Here is a 21,039-nt window from a genome sequence, read left to right on the forward strand (position 1 = left end):
TATCTATATTAGAAAGTGTCAGTCTTAGGGCTTGTCCTAATTAGAGATGCGTTCTTGTTACAATGATTTCGCTATTGGAAAAGGGTATTTCTGCTGAACTGTAATTTAAAAAACTATGAAACATGAACGAAAATTTAAAGAGTACTCTGTAATTTATTTGATAACTTCATATATTAGATTACAACTAACATTTTAGACTAAAACTTTCTACGTATTCTGAATCGTCAGATTCGGCTGACTTGCACGAGGTTCTTCAGAATTGTGTGCGGTCTCGGTGATGGCAATATCGGTCGGTGACGTACCTTTTGGTTCTACTGAGCATGGCACGTCCTCGTCATCATCGAGTTCAGAATCACGAGATTCTGCATCAGCCGTTTCAGTTCCAGATGACTCGCTGTAAAGTCGATAAAAACGAATGTTAGATAAGAATCGAAGACGATTAAACGGTGGCGGAATACGGCAACTTCATACTGGGAAGCTAGAGTTTCAGGCGTTCTCGTTCGGGTCTTAAACACTTTTGCATCCAACTTCCAATCAAGTAAGATGCTTAAGAAAGTTAAACGATTATAGGTCTGAAGTTGTTAAATTACCGCAGTAACAAAATTATCAGAGTATTTTCCTTGGTTTAATTACAGCTGTCCTCACTATTCCATCTCACCTCTACTTCTCGCCCTATACTCTATCTCCCCTACTTCCCATATATCACTCCTCCTTTCATCTACACCCCCTATCTACTATATCTCGTACCTCATCATTTGCTTCTCACCATTTTGTCCCACCCGCCACTTATACCCCTTCCAGTCTGCTGCCCCTCCCCAACATTCCCTTTTTCCATAGACCACCTTCTCATCTGTCACCCCCCCCCCTAACCGTCCCTAACATCTACTACCCTAGTACCTCATCATCAATTGCTTTCCGCGGCCCCCTTGATTTCCCACAACCCCCACTTTCATTCTGAAGCCCCTAGTCTGATACATTTCTAAACTAGCCATTTCCCCACTTATCCCCCCCTGCTCCCCTCTGCTGGAGGCCCTACGAACCTCCCTCCACCCACGATTATGTTAAGATACTTATAATACCAACCTAATTTCGTTTATCTCTCGTCGTTCTTTCTCTTTTCGTAATTCAAGCTTCAGTCTTCTCGTTCTAAACAAAAGACTTCATTCAGTAATCAATATTTTACGTGAAATTGACGTCAAATACAAACTATGACGTCATTTTCATGGTTTGAAAATTCCCGAATAAAGCGCACTAAAATCAGTAAAATTTCGTTGGATTGAAAATATCTAGCGTAAAAAAATCTGTATTTTTTTAAGACTTTGCATTTTGCGAGAAAATTGGGTATTTGCTGTTATTGAGTTAGGATTAAAGTTAAATCCTAATCAGCCATAAGTCTAATCTAATACCCAGTTCTAACCCTAATTATAACCTATTCTCGAGGATTAAGTTTGTGTATTTAGGATTTACTGGGCATGAAATAATTACCAAAACTGCTACCAATTGCTACCATATAGGTAACAATTGTCTTAGTTATAAATTTTTAAACCCCGCCAACTACATTTTCTAATTTCCAAAGATAAAACATTAGACTGATCTAAAACAGGCTTTGGGAACGTTTAAAAAGAAAAATCATTTGATTTTTATTGCGGCATATAGTACATGCATTGTATCAGAAAATTATCATTTAATGACGTCACTTACCTGGTGTTTGGGAGAATTCCTTTATTCCACAAGATGCTGAAGACGACACCAGCAACCAATGCTAACAACAAGATGGATCCGCCAGTAACATCATCCGTGGATAATTTTTCTATTTTATAAAAACATGGGTGGATGTGAATTGTATAGATTTACGCTCAACCACTGACGTAAACAATTTTGAATGTCACATTTTGTTTCGACTAACTTAAAGCCATGAAAATCTGTGCATATGTAACTTTGGTTTGCAATAAAAGAACATGAACTCTAGTTCTGTCTAACTTGAAACACTTTTTAACCAGCCACAGTAAAAACGTTTTCGCTGTACAACGGTTGCGTCACAGATGTCGACATTAAAAGAGATGAAATATGAAATATTTACCTTTGTGAATATGGTCAGTGGATTCACCCGCATGCGCATGCACATGCATCGGGTGACCTGCAAAAAAATTTTTAAACGAGTCAACAATTCAATTGGGAAAACATGAAATTTGCAATTCTAATCAACTGGTGGGGGCGACGTTTAGAAATTAAAGACATGATGAAAATATGGTTTAAAATCTCGATGATAATTTGCCATCGCGCACTAGCAAGAGGATACAGAAGAGGGAAAAACTCTCATCCTCCACCACAAAGAAATAATGCCTACCTTCACTGCATTTGTAAATAATAACCGCTGGTCCAAATCCAACAGCAGTTCCTGCTCTGACTTGAAGTATATAGTGCGTTCCCGGGCTCAGACCTGAAATCTTCCATGACGTAGTATGCGCACGCATCAAATATCTTGCAATTCTCTCAACTCTTGAGCCCGCCAACTCTTCGTATACTTCCACTTCATACAAGGCAATGACCCCATTTTGGTTTTCTATCTCTGGAGGTGACCATGTGATTTCCATCCAGACCGAAGACGTGGATTTTATTTCAACCCTCGGGGGCGCTGAAGGAGCTGGGGAGAGAAGGTACCGTTGCTATGAAAATTACTTTTTTGATACGGTGAATTTGTAGAAACGAGGTTTTTGATACTGAACGTGGTGTCCTGGTTTTCAAAAAAATTTTTCCAATCTCGTTTTAGAGTTTTCAGGCTATCAGGCCATCCAAACAAGGAAATTTAATTCGTTAATGGTAATCAAACTTGAAAGACAACTTGTTGTTGTTATTTTATAAAATAATTACTCAGTAATGGTTTCTCGTGTTTGGATGGCCTGATATAAACAATTCGGAATGTTGCTTGAGTTAGGAAAGCTCGCAAAACCACTCGACTTCGCCTGGTGTTTCGCGCGCTTTTCTTTAACTCTCGCAACATTCCCGCGTGTTTGGATCTGGTATGTATACCTGCTTCCCCAGTGCGATAGTTCAAAGACTCTCCTGGACCGTAGCCTAAAGAGGTTTGAGCTTCGACGTGAATGATATATGAAGTATGAGGCTTGAGTCCGGTGACGCTGTGCATGTTCATCTCATTCTCAGGTAGGGTGACGTAATTGGTACACGGCGCTGTCGCATGCTTCTCTTTGATGCACAGTCGGTAGCCAATGATGACGCCATTTTGTTTCTTGGACTCGGGAGGTCTCCAGAATATTTGCAGAATTCGCGCCGCAACGCGAATCGCAAACAAAGACGTCGGTGGCCCGGACGGGGCTGGAAGGCATGGGGATTATATAGTCAGTGACAGAAAACCGCAATTTTGGTCTATGGGAGGAGTGGGTGAGGTGGAAAAAACTTTAATGTTAATCATACCTGCTGGAAGAGTTGTGCCATAAAGTACTGCCTTGGGGCTCCATCCGGGAACTTTAGTCGCTGCCATAGCAACAACTATGTACTCTGTGTACGGCCGCAGTCCATCAGTTATCTCGTACTGCAGGCTCGTGCCCGAAAGTGTTAAAACATTCTGACAATCCGTTTCCAAGCTCGCCTCTTGATAGCATATACCGTAAAACATGATTATTCCGTTCAAGTGGCTTGTGTGTGGGTTGGACCAGGACAATTTTATGCTCGTCGCTGTGATTTTCAACACATGGAAGTCTCGTGGAGGACCGCTGAGTACTGAATGAAAAGACAAAGATGGAGACATGGTTAATTTAATAAATCGATTCAAACAGACAACATGTACATTGCGAAAAATGCCCTGGTCGGATCTTTCGGAACTACACCTTTACGATTTCCGGAGCAATACTCTACTACGAAACAATACTCTACTGTGAAAACTCACTTGTGTTATTATTTATTACATATGTCCCGTTTGGCAAACTCGTGTGTAATTGTAAAGTATTTATTTTTTTTTTGGGATTTTTCAAGGATTTTCAAAACGCCCTTGATATTGATTCACTTCAATTTAAAGCCTCGAGAACCATCACGGGTAACTATGGAAGTATTAAAGAGCGGAACACCTTGAGCGAAATCGATTTAGAACGGTTCTTAGGAAAAGGTTGCGAGAGACTGAGACTAGACACACCACGCCCCCCTTCACAGAAAAAGCAGCACCCACCTGCTTCGCATGTTTCATCCCACAGCAGCACAGGTGTCCCGTACCCAGCTACGGTCCCCACAGAGATCTCGATATCGTAATGGGTGAATGGAATCAGGCCTGTTATATTATACGACGTGGTATTCTGACCAACATAAGCACAGCGACGTTCATCTGACGAGCTTAGTTTATGACAAATCTTGTAGCCAAAGCTCATTCCGTTGTCCATTTCCAACGGTAATGGCAGCCATGAGACCTGGATGGACCAGGCTGTCTTGTGGAGAACTGTAGCCGTTGGTTTAACAGCTAGAAAACGATAATGGACTTAATTAAGTCATTAACGAATTGATTGTTGCGGTCAACTATTTCATGTTTTCATTATTCTTAAATGGAGTGCATTTTTGTAGTGAATATATCTCGTTCTTTACACGCTTTTTCTGTAAAATTTGCCAGGGTATATGTCAATTGGTAGATTTCAAAGGTTTATAGTCCGTAATTTTAATAAACCCTTTGTCACTGCCAGAAACGCCGGAACTATGAGAAGATGCGAGAGAAAAATTATCGTGAAAGGCCACTTCTGTGTTGACACATACCAGAGAGTTTTCTCAAAGCATCGACAGTTAAACAGTTATTAGACGATTTCGGTGTCTGAGAAATGCAAACAAAATATAATATTTCCTTACCAGGCGCGCAGCCAAAGATCTGAACGCCCATACACTGATGGAGACCCGCGAAAGATAGAACTCGGAACCGGATAAATCGAGTTAAAACCGGTTCGTCTATGAAATACGTCACCATTTTCCCCTGAATCGTATCTGCGTTTCCATCAATGATCTGGAGGATAAAATTGTCAAATTAACGTGGAAAAAAAGGACGGACAACCGGGCAAATGACAAGCCGGAAACAAACAGTGGAAAATAAACTAACCTACGAAAATAACAAACTCACTCATTACAAACAAAAAAACCCCAAACACATACAATGCAGGGTGTGTCAAAAAAGTGCAAACACTATGATTTGCACAAAGCCTGGTTCTCATTTGCCGCCGACAGTCGGTGATGTATTGTTTGTGGCCTGTGACGAATGAAATTTATTCAAAATAACAAAGAACTTCAATGATCGGTCATCACCAACAATGGCCATCGCAGACCGTCGGTGACATGAGGCCTAACCAAGGCCTAAGTAGTTGCTGCAAATAACATGAGAATACGTTTTTTCCGTGTTATTTGAATAGCCACATAAATTTAAACACTCGAACGTCGACATCCCAGAACATGATGATTGTGGTTTACCCTCCCTTGGGATCAATTAGTGATCCAACTAATATAAATAAGGAATTAATACTGTTAGCTAAACTTAACTAAAATGACAGTTTTCTAACCGTATTGCCGCTGACATTAACATACTGCCAGCTCACGTTGTTCAGACTATACATAACTTCATAGGAAGAAACCCAACTCTTCCAATGCTCATCGTCACGTCGTGTAGCCACGCCAATGACTCGTAAAGGTCCGCCAAAGTCAACCTGCACGAAGGTATTGTTTTTCAGCCTGCTATCACACCAGGGTGGGTCACTATCTATGCGGGCATGGTGCGGCGCATATCCGCTGCCAAGATAACCGCTGGCAGTAAAACCGTCATCACCAATTTGGTCACCGCGGTGCAGGACGGGTAGATCACACTGACCTATGAAACATATGATTGTTCATAAATTACGAGTGGTCCAGTCTTAGTTTACATCACGGCTACCGAACTAAACTTCCACCATATAATATGTACCTTTAGTCTTCTGGACAAAAGCAGGCGGTCCCAGGCCTACAATGGTCGCGGCTCGGATCACTACAACATACTCTCTATTGGGGCTCAGGCCACCGTAAGTGAAACTCATGTCGCTCGATTCTAGAACCTGCGTGGTTCTGCCACATGCGAAATTGGGACCATATTCTCGTATGCACAAAACATAGTGGATGATAACACCATTTTGTAATTCAGGGTGGGGAGGAGTCCACATAACACTTATCTTTGATTGGTCTACATACTTCACTCCCTCCTTTCTTGGTGGCCCCCAGGGTTCTAAAACAGAAATGATATAAACAATATTGCATGAAAACATTCCTTAAGATTTTCTGCCCGAAGGGAGAGCTCTGAGTTTAACTGCTCTAAGTCAAACGCATGGGACTCGCAACAATATAGAAACCATCTCCCTTCGAACTAACCAAAAATCTTGATTAAACAACTTCAAACTTTGTGATTGTGCAGTTTGTGCTTAGAAACGGAAGATACAAGTCTATTGTCATTTGAAACAATGTGAAATATTTTTGACAACAAATATTAATCAAATCTCATCGGATATATTTTTAACTGCAAGTCCCAGTTGTCCCAGATCAAATATGGAGGCAAAAACGCAGTTGTGTTTGAAAAAGGTAACTATCAAAAACAAGTTTTAAAGTCCGTTTAACCTGAAGGAAGTCGAATACTACAACTGTTGCGAACAAAATCGTTTATACTTCTTCATTAACCTTAAGAAAGTGTTTCGGTATATGGCCTACACGAATGTACCGCGAGACCTGGGAGCGAGGTAGGCTATAAAATGCAAACTGATGGTGCTGTTCTTTGGAAAAACTCTTTCCTATTGGACCGAAACCAATCTTGGTTGCCGCTTTAATATCAATACTGTAAATGCGATACGGCCTAAGGCCAGGAAAGAAATATGATGTCTGCGTAAATGGTAAAATGTCTTCTTTCAGACAATAACTGTGGGACTGGTTTTTGATGCACAACCAGTACGCAGTAATCACGCCGTTTCTTTCCGAAGGGTCTGGTGGTGACCACGTGACGTTCATGTGACTGTGCGTGAAGTTCGAGATTTTGATATCTGTCGGAGGACCAGATGGTTCTAAAATGAATACCAGAACTATTGAAGTCTATATTGAGAATGATGAGCGAACAGAAGCTATGGCCAGCGGCACTGCGGAGAGAACCGCAGTCCCGTTGGGGAGAGGGGAGGGAAGTAACTCGTACGAGGTTCGTCAAATACTTACCCATTTCATGGGGGGAGTGGTCGAGATAAGGTTGTAAGGCCTCTAGAGGCTTTAGTGATAGTTGGGCTTTGTAAGCCCCCCCCCCCCTTCAAGGTCGCACCAGACAGGACAGCGGGAGTAAATTAATCCGCTATATAAACCACAGATATCTCTTACCAGTTTGCAACGTTCTGTTAACCACGAAGGCGTGAGGTCCATCGCCAGCTATTGTGCCAGCGATTATCTCCAGGAAATACTTCGTGTAAGGTTTCAGGTTAGTCACCGTATGCCCGTAAGTATTTTTACCAAGTTCGATGCGTTGCTGGCATAAGTCGGAGGAGGTGTTGTACACGCGGACGCAGATAATATATCTGATGATCCATCCATTGCGCAATAGCAGATCAGGGGGCGACCATGACAACGAAATGCTCGTGGCTCCCACGTGCGTCGCATGTGCGTCGTTGGGTGGGCCATCTGGAGCTATAGTTGTGAGAGTAATTTAGGAATAAGGAATGTAAGATAAACCAGGTGAAATACAAGGCCACAGAAGAGATAAAACAGAAGAGACAAATACAAGAAAGTGACCACAGAAGAGATAAAACGATATACATATCATTAACAATGAATGGATAGTAATAATAATAATAATACGAGAATGTACAACCGAGAATTTTAATCCATTAAAAGTCGATTAAAAAACTGAGCTGACGGGTTGAAAAAACATCATGAGTCATCCAAATTTATCTCAAACGTTATCACAGTAAACCATGGATCATCACCAACATTTCGGCAAATATGGTGGTGAACTAATATAATGATGAAACTAATTACTACAATAGAGTAAAATGGTTCATAAATTATTCCAAAAAGATCAGTTTTTCATTCATTTGAATTTGAATGGTCGCTATGGACGTTGTCCTTCGATAGCTAAAATACTCTGCGACGTAGTCTCAAATCCAGTATTGTTTACAGATCAGTGACTAATAGCTGGTAGAACTTATATTACATACCAGCTTGCGCAGTCCTCTGTGAAAGAACGGTCGGGGGGCCAAAGCCGACGATCGTGGCAGCTCTGATTTCAAATCTTATCATGAAATGCGGCCTGAGCCCGCCGACAAAGAAAGTCCTGTTGACAGCGATCGTTTCATTAACACAGGGACCACTATCCTCGCCTGGTTTATAGCAAACACTAAACTGATTAATGACGCCATTCCTGTGTTCTTCTAAAGGCAGCGTCCAGTTTATCATGATGGCAGAAGTGTTCACCGTCGGAAATATTTCAGCAGGACCTCTTGATGGTTCTGGTAAACAAATTGACAGAAATTAGGAGAGATTTCATTTGAAATGGACCATTTTCAGAGGTATCTAAGGAGTTGTGTCCCATGGGAAACAAAAGAGAACGCGTGTCTTGTTTGAATCACAACAGCTGCTTCTTGCCGGGGGGGGGAGATTTAAACTCAAACAGTTTAATTAATAAGGACAGAATATCAAATTCAAATTCAGTCGGAGTGAACGAAATAATCACTTCTTCGCATGATCGTCTACTTATTCCATACCTGCTTGGTGCGTCGTCGCCATCAGCGCATCTGAGTAAGGTCCATATCCCAGAGGCACAACCCCCCGTATTCTCACAATGTACTGTCGATATGGAAGCAAGCCATTGATAACAGCCTGCGAGTCATCGCTGCCAGCAGATAACTTGGAACAGCTCTCGCTAACGGGCACGTTCGACCTTTGGTAGCAAATCTGGTAGTACGAGATCACGCCTGTGAAGTTTTCCGGAGCAGTCCAGTTGAGTTCCACTGACCGAGCGCTTGTGGCGACAACGTTGGTTAAATTTGGGGCATTTTTGAGCTCTGGTGACACAAGAAAAGATTGAAGAGGTCGTCTATCGTTGAAATAAGCTGGAGGTGTTTACCTACGCTGCTGTGATTATTTAAAACGCGTTTTAACAATCATATAAATAAGGACCAGCCTTGAAACCTCTTCTAACAATTGCGCATCAAATGTGGTAAAACAACCACATAAAATTAAATGCGCAAAAACGCTTCTCGATGTTTTAACCTAAGGCCTTCGTTAGGAGAGTTTACTAGTATACCAAATTAATTCTTCTGACAAAGACACTTTGGTCCAAACGTTGAGTTATGTTTCTGTCTATTTTAGGCAGATATTATTAGATCCCATTTGCTCGAAATCATAGAAACATTTCATGCTTTCAATAATGCTAAAAAACTCCGAAGTTCACAGCTCTTTAGTTCCCCAAATAGCTTTCGTTTCATCGGGAAATTGATGGCCATAGAAAATCCTCATTACCATCGACTCACCTTTAGGGAGTAGTATATGAGACCTTATCACCGCTGGCCCCGTTTCAAAATTGGACGTGAGTGACGTCACCCAAGGCAAGGTACCAAAGCCATTGAGACAAATCATGCTCCAGGATTGTCGACTGGTGTAACTCGAAAGCGCGTTCGGACAGAGAGATAAGAGAGGAGCAGCCGTGTAATAGTCGTGAGCTTGGAAATAAACCACCATTAAAATGATCGAGGGTTTGGGAATGGTTGATAGGAATCCTGTCATTTGTGTGCTTGCAGAAGAATGGTCATGAGTGTTGAATGAACCCTGCATCGTTTGAGAACCTGTTGAAATAAACACAGAAGGCTTTAGGTTTGTGGAAGAAATTCACAGGGCTGCAAGATGTTTTGGTGCAATTCCAGATTACCTATTGTCGTAAGAACCTGCCCAAAAAACGCTTTCTTTCGTAAAAGGGTCAGGGATACCTAAGAGTCGCACCTGTTTTCGGATCAAGCACAATAAAATGCATGCCATGTTGATCAAATCTGTGCTGTTGTTCTTGAACTGTGATACTGGAATAGGATATTCCATCAAGACTGTACATGACATCTTCCAGGATACGCGAGACCAGTTCAACATAGATTATGCGTCCTCCTGCAAAGAACGATGAATTGTATAATTAGTTCAGTTACCCAGGTAGTTAGTTACCAATCAGACAAGATGTATATAGATTATTGTGTAGCATTTTGTCTGGCATTGAACGACTTACAATTTTTAAAACAAACCTTGTATCATCGTGGTGATATTGGCCACAGCTTTAGGACCTAATCCAATGTACGATTTCTCTCCAACGCTGACGTTATATTCTGTGAGAGGTTTTAAACCCGCCTTTGTAAACAAGGTAGTGTTAATTATGTCCACGCAACCATCATGCACGACAGAGCTATTGATGCTACCATTATCCGCGCTGCTTTTAATGATAAACAGACTTCCATTAATCAGCTCACAACTAATGATATATTTGGTACCATTAGCCACGCTACTGTTGGCAATCACCAGACTACCGTTAACCAACGTGCAGTTCACCATAGGTACCATTAAACCAGTGGTATTAAACTGGCTACTGCTAACCATAACAAGACTGCCATTAACCAGTCTACATTTGTCCACAACGTCTGTAAGATTCATCAAGCTTTCATTTACCATAACTAGGGTACCATTAACCAGCTTACAGTCGACCATATCATCTGTCGTATTACTAACCATGCCAACACTTACAGCAACAAGAGTGCCATTAACCATGTTACATTTGATTACAACGTCTGTAAGATTCATCAAGCTTTCATTTACCATAACTAGGATACCATTAACCAGCTTACAGTCGACCATATCATCTGTCGTATTACTAACCATGCCAACGCTTACGGCAACGAGAGTGCCATTAACCGGCGTACAGTTAACCATATCCTTTGTTTGATTAACCAAGCTACCATTCACAATAACTAAGGTACCATTAACCGAACTACAATTTACCACATTGGAGTCATAGACTGTGCTGTTGTTCACGATAACTAGGGTACCATTAACCTCTCTACAGATAAATATATCTTCTGTTCCATTGATCAAGCTATCATTTAGCCATAACCAGGGTACCATTAATCGATCTACAATTTACCATATTTTCTGAATTGTCGAATGTACTGTTATTCACGATAACTAGGGTACCATTAACCTCTCCACAGATAATTATATCTTCTGTTCCATTGATCAAGCTATTATTAACCATAACCAGGGTACCATTAATCGATCTACAATTTACCATATTTTCGGGGTTATCGACGGTGCTGTTATTCACGATAACTAGGGTACCATTAACCTCTCTGCAGATAATTATATCTTCTGTTCCATTGATCAAGCTATTATTAACCATAACCAGGGTACCATTAATCGATCTACAATTTACCATATTTTCGGGATTATCGACGGTGCTGTTATTTACGATAACTAGGGTACCATTAACCTCTTTACAGATAATTATATCTTCTGTTCCATTGGTCAAGCTACCATTAGCCATAACCAGAGTACCATTAACCGATCTACAATTTACCATATTTTCGGGGTTATCGACGGTGCTGTTCTTCACGATAACTAGGGTACCATCAACCTCTTTACAGATAATTATATCTTCTGTACAATTAATGAAGCTATCATTTACCATAACCAGGGTACCATTAACCGATCTACAATTTACCATATTTTCGGGGTTATCGACGGTGCTGTTATTCACGATAACTAGGGTACCATTAACCTCTTTACAGATAATTATATCTTCTGTGCCATTGATGAAGCTATCATTTACCATAACCAGGGTACCATTAACCGATATACAATTTACCACATCTTCGAAATCATCGACAATGCTGTTGTTCACGATAACTAGGGTACCATTAACCCGTCTACAGAATACTTTATCTTCTGTTCCATTGATCAAGCTATCATTAACCATAACCAGGGTACCATTAACTAGTTTACAGATAACCACATCCATAGCAGAGGTACCATTAGTTATGCTGTCATTTACCCACATGGTATCATTGATGACGCTGTCAGAAACGACGCTCTCCACTTCCCTCACACATACAGTGTAGTTTAGGGGGGGTTCATTCTCAGCGGAGATGCCAGGGGGGTGTGACCATGCTATTGTGAACGAAGATGAAGTCAGATCCACGGTGTTGATTTCAGATGGCGGCGCAGGTAGAACTATAGGAAAATACATAAATGATTTTGTAGGATCCCTTTGTGGTTTGGCATTTAGAAAATATGGTGGTCTGGTTAAATGTAAAGATAAAACATTTTGGTTGGGATGGGTTAGCATTGGACATTTCATTGCAAAATTGACAAATACATTGTATTTCTAATCCATAATTTCCTGAAAAATCGTTTACGTTTCGATTTTTCAATTCGACAGAGTAAGATTGAAAAGGCTGACTTCCCGGATTTTGAATAAAAGACTGCTACATCGAGAGTGCCAACGACAGATTGTGACGTCATACGTGGAACAAAAACTACATCATGACTGCTTACCAGCCGGGGCCGTTCGTCGGTAAGTAATGCTCGGAGGGCCAAAGCCAACGATGGTACCGGCTTTAACTGCGAATCTAATCAGGAAATTTGGCCTGAGCCCACTGACCACGAAGGATCTGTTGCCAGCGGTAGTTTGATAAACACAAAGGTTTCTATCCTCGGCAGGTTTGTAACAAACACCGTACTGTCGAATCACGCCATTCCTGTGTTCCTCCAATGGTAGTGTCCAGTTTATGATGATGGTGGAAGAGTTTACTGTTGAGAATATTTCCGCTGGTCCTCTTGACGGTTCTGTTGAGAGATTTGACCAACTGAGTAAACGACAGTTTCGTTCTAGGGGAACTTTCGTTTTTTAAGCGAGGAACTTTTAAGGCTGTGTTACACGGCCCAATTCTTCTTGCTGCAATTCTACTTTTAAGAGATGTAAGTTCACTGAGTTTCAAAGTGTAAGTTTAAGAGTTTCAAAATGTAAGTGTAAGAAACGTCCATGGAATGTACGTAATAAACACAACAGTTTTGCAGTTGGGAGATGTACATCTCTCAAAAGTAGAAGTGTATTTAATGGTATACTAAATGACTTTCCGTGCAGGATAGCCTGATACTGCTTGCGAGGATATTACGAGACTTTTGGAAAGCGTGAAAAAGCATGAGCATTAAACGAGTGTAGATACCCATAAAGATCGTATTTTAACTAGTATACTTAAATTGAAGTTCAGTCAAGTACGTAGTTGGAATCTATTTTTGTATTATAGTTAAAACGTTTTGTTCACACGATGGAATAAACTCTGACAAACATTTGTTTTACATTTGTTGAAATTAGGAGGATTTAGAGTGGCGTAGCCAGCCTGACAATCTGTCCCTCTATGCTAATATTTTGGCGTTCATTGACTGTGAAAACAATAAATTTCTACAGAAATGAATAATTATAATAACTCGAAATTTACATAGCGGGACAAAATGGTCAGGCTGGCTACGCTGGCAGTGATTTAAGGCTGCTTTCCATTTACGCGTTTTTCATACGGAAAATTTTAAATGCTTTTAAATTCATTATTTACTGACATCTAGGCCAACTAATGCGTACTAAAATATGCAGAAAACTAAGTTCCTTCGATTTATTCAATTCAAAGGTAACATGTATGTATAAGTATTTAAACTTTTACGTGCGTGTTCGTGCGTATGAAAACGCGTAAGTGAAAAACAGCCTTTGATTGAGGAAGGGAAAGACGACGTAAAAATGGAGTGGCATAACTATATATGGGTGCATTACGCCGTTTATATTTTGTCTTTTCACGCAGTCATTGACGTCCACGTCCACTTACGCGTCTTTCATAAGGCTGTTTTTCACTTACGCGTCTTTCATAAGGCTGTTTTTCACTTACGTGTCTTACATAAAGGCTGCTTTTCACTTACTCGTTTTTATACGCACGTACACGTACGGGAAATGTGCATGTATAAGGATTTAGACTTTTACGTGCGTGTACGTGCGTATGAAAAACGCGTAAGTGAAAAACAGCCTTAATCATAAGGCTGTTTTTCGCTTACGCGTCTCTCATAAGGCTGTTTTTCACTTACGCGTTTTTTATACGCACGTACACGTACGGGAAAATTTTAAATGCTTTTAAATTTTTATTATTTAACATCTAGGTCAACTAATGCATACTGAAATACGCAGAAAATTAAGTTCCTTCCATTTATTCACTTAGTTTTTTCAAAGGTGACATGACTAAGGATTTAGACTTTTACGTGCGTGTACATGCATATGAAAAACGCGTAAGTGGAAAACAGCCTTTACGTGTTTTTCATGCGCACGTACACGCACGTAAAAGTCTAAATCCTTATACATACAAGTTACCTTTGAAAAAACTAAGTGAATAAATCGAAGGAACTTAGTTTTCTGCATATTTTAGTATGCATTAGTTGACCAAAATATTAAATAATAAAAATTTAAAAGCATTTAAAATCTTCCGTACGCGTACGTGCGTATAAAAAACGCGTAAGTGGAAAGCAGCCTATACGCACGTTGCAGGCACGTAAAAGTCTATATACGATACATAATCGATAAAACTTAGTTTTCCGCATAGTTTAGTATGCATTGTTGACCTACATAATATTATTGTATAAAAAAAAACTGCAACCCTAATAACTCCCAGAGGCCTACGATCTTTTCTTATTGAGTAGAGCATCCTGCATCCTGAATGCAGATCTTACGGCATAAGAAAAATTTAGAAGCATTTAAAATTTCCGCGGGTGTAGGACAAACGCGCGTATATATAGGTGGAAATTAAGCGGCCTTTGGGACTTGGGAGCGCATTTCAAGTGTCTCGTTTTTTGCACGTGCAAGTTTAAAATCTTCTACGTTGTTCTATAATTCATTGCATGTCAAAAAAAACTCGCCAACAGAATCCAACCCATGAATCTATTCCACAGTTGATTGACAAGTATAATTGAAATGATCAGTGAACTTTTACGTGCGTGCACGTACGTGCAAAAAACGCGACACAGGAAGGCAGCACTAAATCTGCCAATAATCTCCTAGAAACGATTTCTCGAATTACATCTAAAGGGCGCTTTTCTTTAAGCGGCCAAAATGGTCAGACCGGGCATATTTTGAATTGAAATAGAGTATTTCGTTAAGAATATAGTGGTGAAACTGCATTTCCTTGGCTGGGAACTACAATGTAAATGAACGTTAACTATATACTTAAATGCAGAGTTCTTGAAACACACTCTATAATACTAGTAATCTGTCTGTGCTGAAATTTAACATGACTGGCTTTTACCGTATAAAGAAAGGCGCCATACGGTAGGAGTGTGGCACCTTAATTCCTCCAAAGTTAATTAATAGAATATACATGGTTTGGAGACCACATAAAACTACAATAAAAGACGAACGCCATTGGTAAATTTGGCTAAAATACAATAGACACATGCGAGAAACTAAGGAACTATTTATGTCATAAACCTGGGTCCAGTTGTATAAGTTAACCGCAGTCTCAAGCCCCGTTTACACTACACTCAATTTATCGGCACGGCACGGCTCGGCTAAAATAGGTACCCGTGCCCAAATTTATTAGTGTTCAAGCTACCAAAACAAAGGCCGGGCAGGGATGAAATGGGCACGGGTACCCATTTTAGCCGTGCCGTGCCAATAAATTGAGTGTAGTGTAAACGGGGCTTCAACTGTAGTTAAGGACGGAATTGGCCAATCAGAGAGTTGACTGGTATTTAACTATGCAAGATGCAGTTAAAGAGTTTTATACAACCGGCCCCTGGACATAAGTAAAGAGTTGTATTTTACTTTTATTTAGTCTCCAAACCATGTATATTGACTATATTCCATTAACTGTGCTTCTTCATATGTCATATGAAATAGAATAACTTCAGTACCAGGCTACGACGCTACCAGCAGATATTTGTGTTATTTCACTGAAATTAGTGAAATACTCATCTCCCCCACCCGTATAATTTCTGTACACACCGATCTCAGTTATGAGCGACGTCAACAAATGCATATCATTAAAAGAATTATCATACCTGCTTCGTGTGTTCTGACCACGCTTGCATTCGAGTAAGGTCCATAACCCAGAGCCACAACCCCCCGTATTCGAACTCTGTACTGCCGATAAGGATGCAGACCATCGATGGAAGCCTGCACGAAATCACCGCCTGCAGATATCAGGGAGCAGCTCCCGTTTTTGGAAACATTTGACAATTGGTAGCAAATCTGATAAAACGAGATCTCGCCTGTGAATTTGTCTGTAGCTGGTGCTGTCCACGTGACACTAACAGATCGAGCACTTGTGGGAACAACCTCAGTTAAATTAGGTGCATTTTTTAGTTCTGGAATACAAAGTAGATTTTAGTGCATCTATCGTTAAGTAGATCCAAACTGGACACTCATAGTACCCACCTTTAGGTAGTAGTATATGCGTCTTTATTACCGCTGGCCCCTTGTTAACGTTGGACGTGAGTGACGTCACCCAAGGCAAGGTACCAAAGCCATTGAGACAAATCATGCTCCAGGATTGTCGACTGGTGTAACTCGATAGCGCGTTCGGACAGAGAGATAGGAGAGGAGCAGCCGTGTAATAGTCGTGTGCATGGTAATAAACCACCATTAAAATGATCGAGGGTTTGGGAATGGTTGATAAGAATCCTGTCATTTGTGTGCTTGCAGAAGAATGGTCATGAGTGTTGAATGAACCCTGCATCGTTTGAGAACCTATTTAAAATTGAATATATGAGCAATTATTTATATGAAAATTATTTGGATATGAAAATTATTTAGCAGGAGACCTGATGATTGAGGGAAATTGAAAACCAAAAAACCATGATTGCATGCTATATGATTTGCTATGCTTCGTAGGACTTCGTGGCTAATCAGAATTTAGAATGAAACATTTCAACAATACCAAATACTAAATGAATAAGCTTTTGGTAAATAGTATTGCGTTTCTTAGATTTCGAACAAATATAACTGGAACTATAAACGTTTTGTTCTTAACCACTACATAGCTATAAGCATTTTGCATTATTTGCTAACTGTAAACTCGAGTTGATCGATAGCACTCTTCTGGTGCGGTGAAATTGTAAGCTGTTATTATATATTTGGACTATTTCGTTACCTGTTTTGGGGTCCAGCACAATGAAATGCATCCCATGTCCATCAAAGGTTCGCTGCTGTCCTTGAATTGCGATACTGGAATAAGATTTCGCGCCTTGACTGAACAAAACATCCTCCAGGATACGCGAGATCAGTTCGACATAAATAATTTGTCCACCTGCAAAAGTATTGAATAGTTTGACTCGGTTTTGCGAAGAGGAAATTCAAAAGTTTAGGATGGCATTTTCCAGTCAGCTGGTCTTCGGCTTTACCAGAAGCCAGTTATTCAAAAGCGCTTTGGTTTACTGATAGAAAACCGCAAACTTAAAATTACGGAACTCGAAATCTCTTCCTGATCAATGTAAGTTTTGTCTATTAATATAAGTCCATCAATATAAGTGTATCAATATAAGTTAATGCTATGAATAGCTAGACAGAAATACATAGAAAGCTTAAGTTCAGGGACTGATTGTACGAAGGCGAACAAACCTTTTTCCATCGTGGTGACATTTGCCACAGCTTCGGGACCAAACCTGGTATTCGACTGTGCTGTGATGCTGATGGTGTATTTTGTGCGAGGTCTCAGACCGTTGATGGAAAACAAAGTAACATCACCAATATCTGTGCAATTATTATCAGCCTTGACGGTTCTAATGACACCATTACCTGTAATGTTATGCACCATGGCACAATTATTTTCTATCACCAGGCTACCATTAACAAACCTACATTTCACCATCCCCTTTGCCTCGGTACCATTAACCAAGTTGCCACTTACAATGACCAGACTGCCATTAACCATGCTGCAGGTTCTCGAAATTACTCCATCTTCAGGAATTCCTGCATCGTTTACGCTATCATTTACCAAAACTAGGCTACCATTAGCCATTTTGCAATCGAGCACGATGTCGGTATCATTAACCAAGCTACTATTGAGAACAGCCAGAGTGCCGTTTACCAAACTACACTTAACAATGCGAACGATGTGATTTAACAAACTACTGTTTAAAATATTCAGGGTACCATTATTAAGTCTACAGGTGAACAAATCTTCTGTTCCATTGACCACACTATCATTCACCATGACCAGGCTACCATTAACCAGTCTACAGGTAACTTTGTATTCTGAATGATTCACTAAGCTCCCATTTATACTAACCAGGGTTCCATTAGCCGATCTGCAGGTGAATATACCCTCCGTACCATTAACCAGACTATCATTCACTAAAATAAGACTACCATTAACCAGTCTACAGTTAACCGTGTATTCTGTATGGTTAACCAAGTTACCATTCATAATAACCAGGGTTCCATTAAACGATCTACAATTGAACATACCCTCCGTACCATTAACCACACTATCATTCACCATAGTAAGACTACCATTAACCAGTCTACATGTAACCTTGTATTCTGTAGGGTTAACCAAGCTACCATTCATAATAACCAGGGTTCCATTAAACGATCTACAATTGAATATACCCTCCGTACCATTCCCCACACTATCATTCACCATAATAAGGCTACCATTAACCATTCTACAGGTATCCTTGTATTCTGTATGGTTAACCAAGCTACCATTCATATTCACCAGGGTTCCATTAAGCGATCTACAGTTGAATATACTCTCAGTACCATTGACCACACTATCATTCACCATAATAAGACTACCATTAACCAGTCGACAATAGACCATGATGGTGGAAGAATTATTAGTCAAGTTGGTATCAATCGACGTGGTATCTTTAGGGATTTCGCTGCTAACCAAGCTGTCATATTTCTTGACACATACGGTGTAGTTCAGGGGGAGTCCGCGCTGAGAGATGATCCCGGAGGGGCGGGACCATATTATTGTGAACGAAGATGACGTCAAGTCAGCGGTAATAATCGAAGATGGCGGACCAGGTATGACTATCGGAAGAGACAAGATAAAATAAACTAATTTATAAGATTAACTTATTTTAGATATAATGAATGTTCGCTTCAGAGTACTGGCACAACCAGTCCTGATATATCTTTCTCATAATGCCGTCAAACGAGGAAAGTCTGGTGTAACACGAAGTTTGATTCGCTCGTTAGTTTTGTGGAGCCAATCAAACTTCGTGTAACATCATAACGTCTTTATGAGAAAGGCCCATTGAATGAGCATAGTCATGCTCACAGGATTGATGTTCACGTGTCGATTGCGCTAAACTTACGCAAATTTCCGTAGACTTCCACTTCACAGAAGTTTAAAGTTCCGTTGGCATCGGGAATAGAAACTGTCAAAATCTGTCCCAGTAATGGCGGCATACAGTTGACGGACACCGTCTGACCAGCGCCAACATTTTGCGTATACTTTGGTCCGCATCGAGGATTGGCTTTACCGCCTTCTGTTGAATTCATTCCCACACGAATTTCAAAATTCCTGAGGTTTCCCCAGCAACAGTCAGCCCGGTTGGTGATCCGCACTCCAGTGACAAACAGTTCCTGCCCGAGATCAACTGCCCACCTGAAAAGTTCAATCAAGTTGGTTTATTTCAATCTGAACCTGTGTAGTACACTACATTTCCTCATCCCCAGGGGTAGGCGGCAGGATTTCGGTGGCTATTCTGTTTTCCCACTGTTTTATGCTGTTTCCATCTTGATAAAACAGTATAAAACAACCACAATTACCAACAGCAGAGCTACAGAATTTTCAGCGGAACGCAGCATCATTAATATTGTTCCTCTGAAGGCCTAAAAGTGTTAATTTGCTCTGAAAACATTCGGCCCCAACAGTTTTTGTTTGAGTAATTGATGTATAAACATTGGCAGATCAAGAGAGCTTGACATATTCAGAATAGGCGTGGCCTGGTTTGCATGCTGATCACTTACCAAGGTTCATACTGCAACTTTGTCTGCATACACGTGTTTTGGTCGTGGCGATAGTTACAGCCATCAACGGCGCGAGATGACACACCATCTGCTTCTGTGCTCGACTGCCATGTTGGTTGAGCAAAGGCATAGTTTACACCTGAAATAAGAAAGCGATAAAATATCAAGTAGCGACAGGTCATGTGGAAGGGCGTAGATCCTAGAGAGAGGGAGACTCAATTCCTTCACCCTTTTCTCACCTTCCAAAGATTTGTAATATAAAATAGATTTTTTGATTTATAGTAAAATAGATCTTATTTTTGGTCGTATGTTTGTGAAGTCAGGAAATTAATTAAGATCCAAACATGCTATTACTCAATTTCAAACAATTTCACACAAAGACATTCGCTCATAATGGATGTCAAAGAAACATAAATTAAGCATTTTATAATATTTTTTCTCAGGATGACCCCTGTTTTGAAAACGTAACTAAAACGTTCAAAGCGTTTTTGTGCACATTCGGATAAACTTTTACTTTCATATTGAATTTCCCGCCAATTATACTATTGGTAGACTGAAGAATCGTTAGAACCCTTCTACCCCATGATCACTAAGCGCATGGTCACGGCTGGAAACAACGCTGCCTCGAAACTCCTACTTGCCGCACCTCGGTGAGTTTTCTTTCATTGAGAGCACTGCACTGGAGCGCGAAAGGTGTGGGTTCAATTGCTTCCGAGATCTCAAAAGGACAAAGTTCCCTGTTTGTTCTTGAAATAGCCGCGTGCTTCCATCCCACCCTTTTCAACTTCTCCTAACTTGCCGCCCACTTCAAACCCCTTAACTTAAGCCTTTTTCGCCATAGATATTTCGCTTGGGTTTGCCGCTGGCATAAAACGCTTCGAGAACCACGAGTTGTCTGTTCGCGTGGGTTTGATTTTTGATAAGTTACGTCAATGAAATACCAAGCAAAGTTTACATTTTGCCGTCGGCGAAATTTTCCGGCAAGGACAGGCGAAAGCGTGAAGTGGAAAACCGGACTTTAATCC

At 40.5% G+C, this 21,039-nt stretch overlaps 2 protein-coding genes across 2 annotated transcripts; both read right to left on the bottom strand.

The window, feature by feature from the left end:
- Nucleotides 1-167: 167 nt before the first annotated feature.
- Nucleotides 168-6,702, bottom strand: LOC114524050 (protein sidekick-1-like). The gene is made up of 12 exons (XM_028545161.1): nt 6,679-6,702; nt 5,939-6,232; nt 5,541-5,845; nt 4,843-4,993; nt 4,181-4,465; nt 3,433-3,738; nt 3,031-3,333; nt 2,348-2,644; nt 2,081-2,137; nt 1,702-1,810; nt 1,084-1,146; nt 168-394 (listed from the first exon to the last, which is right to left on the bottom strand). Exons 2-12 carry the CDS (start codon nt 6,168-6,170, stop codon nt 208-210), a joined length of 2,295 nt encoding a protein of 764 aa, XP_028400962.1. The 5' UTR covers nt 6,171-6,232; nt 6,679-6,702; the 3' UTR covers nt 168-207.
- On the bottom strand, nt 6,661-20,213 carry LOC114523946. Its single transcript, XM_028545013.1, has 9 exons — nt 20,015-20,213; nt 19,357-19,649; nt 17,648-19,069; nt 17,181-17,336; nt 9,504-9,815; nt 8,736-9,035; nt 8,190-8,480; nt 7,357-7,659; nt 6,661-7,055 (listed from the first exon to the last, which is right to left on the bottom strand). The coding sequence occupies exons 1-9, from the start codon at nt 20,194-20,196 to the stop codon at nt 6,661-6,663; spliced, it is 3,654 nt and encodes a 1,217-aa protein (XP_028400814.1). The 5' UTR covers nt 20,197-20,213.
- Nucleotides 20,214-21,039: the final 826 nt, after the last annotated feature.

The sequence above is a fragment of the Dendronephthya gigantea genome, unplaced genomic scaffold (genome assembly GCF_004324835.1).
Source record: "Dendronephthya gigantea isolate DGI-Jeju-01 unplaced genomic scaffold, DenGig_1.0 000029F, whole genome shotgun sequence".
In the NCBI taxonomy this organism is placed as follows: domain Eukaryota; kingdom Metazoa; phylum Cnidaria; class Anthozoa; order Malacalcyonacea; family Nephtheidae; genus Dendronephthya; species Dendronephthya gigantea.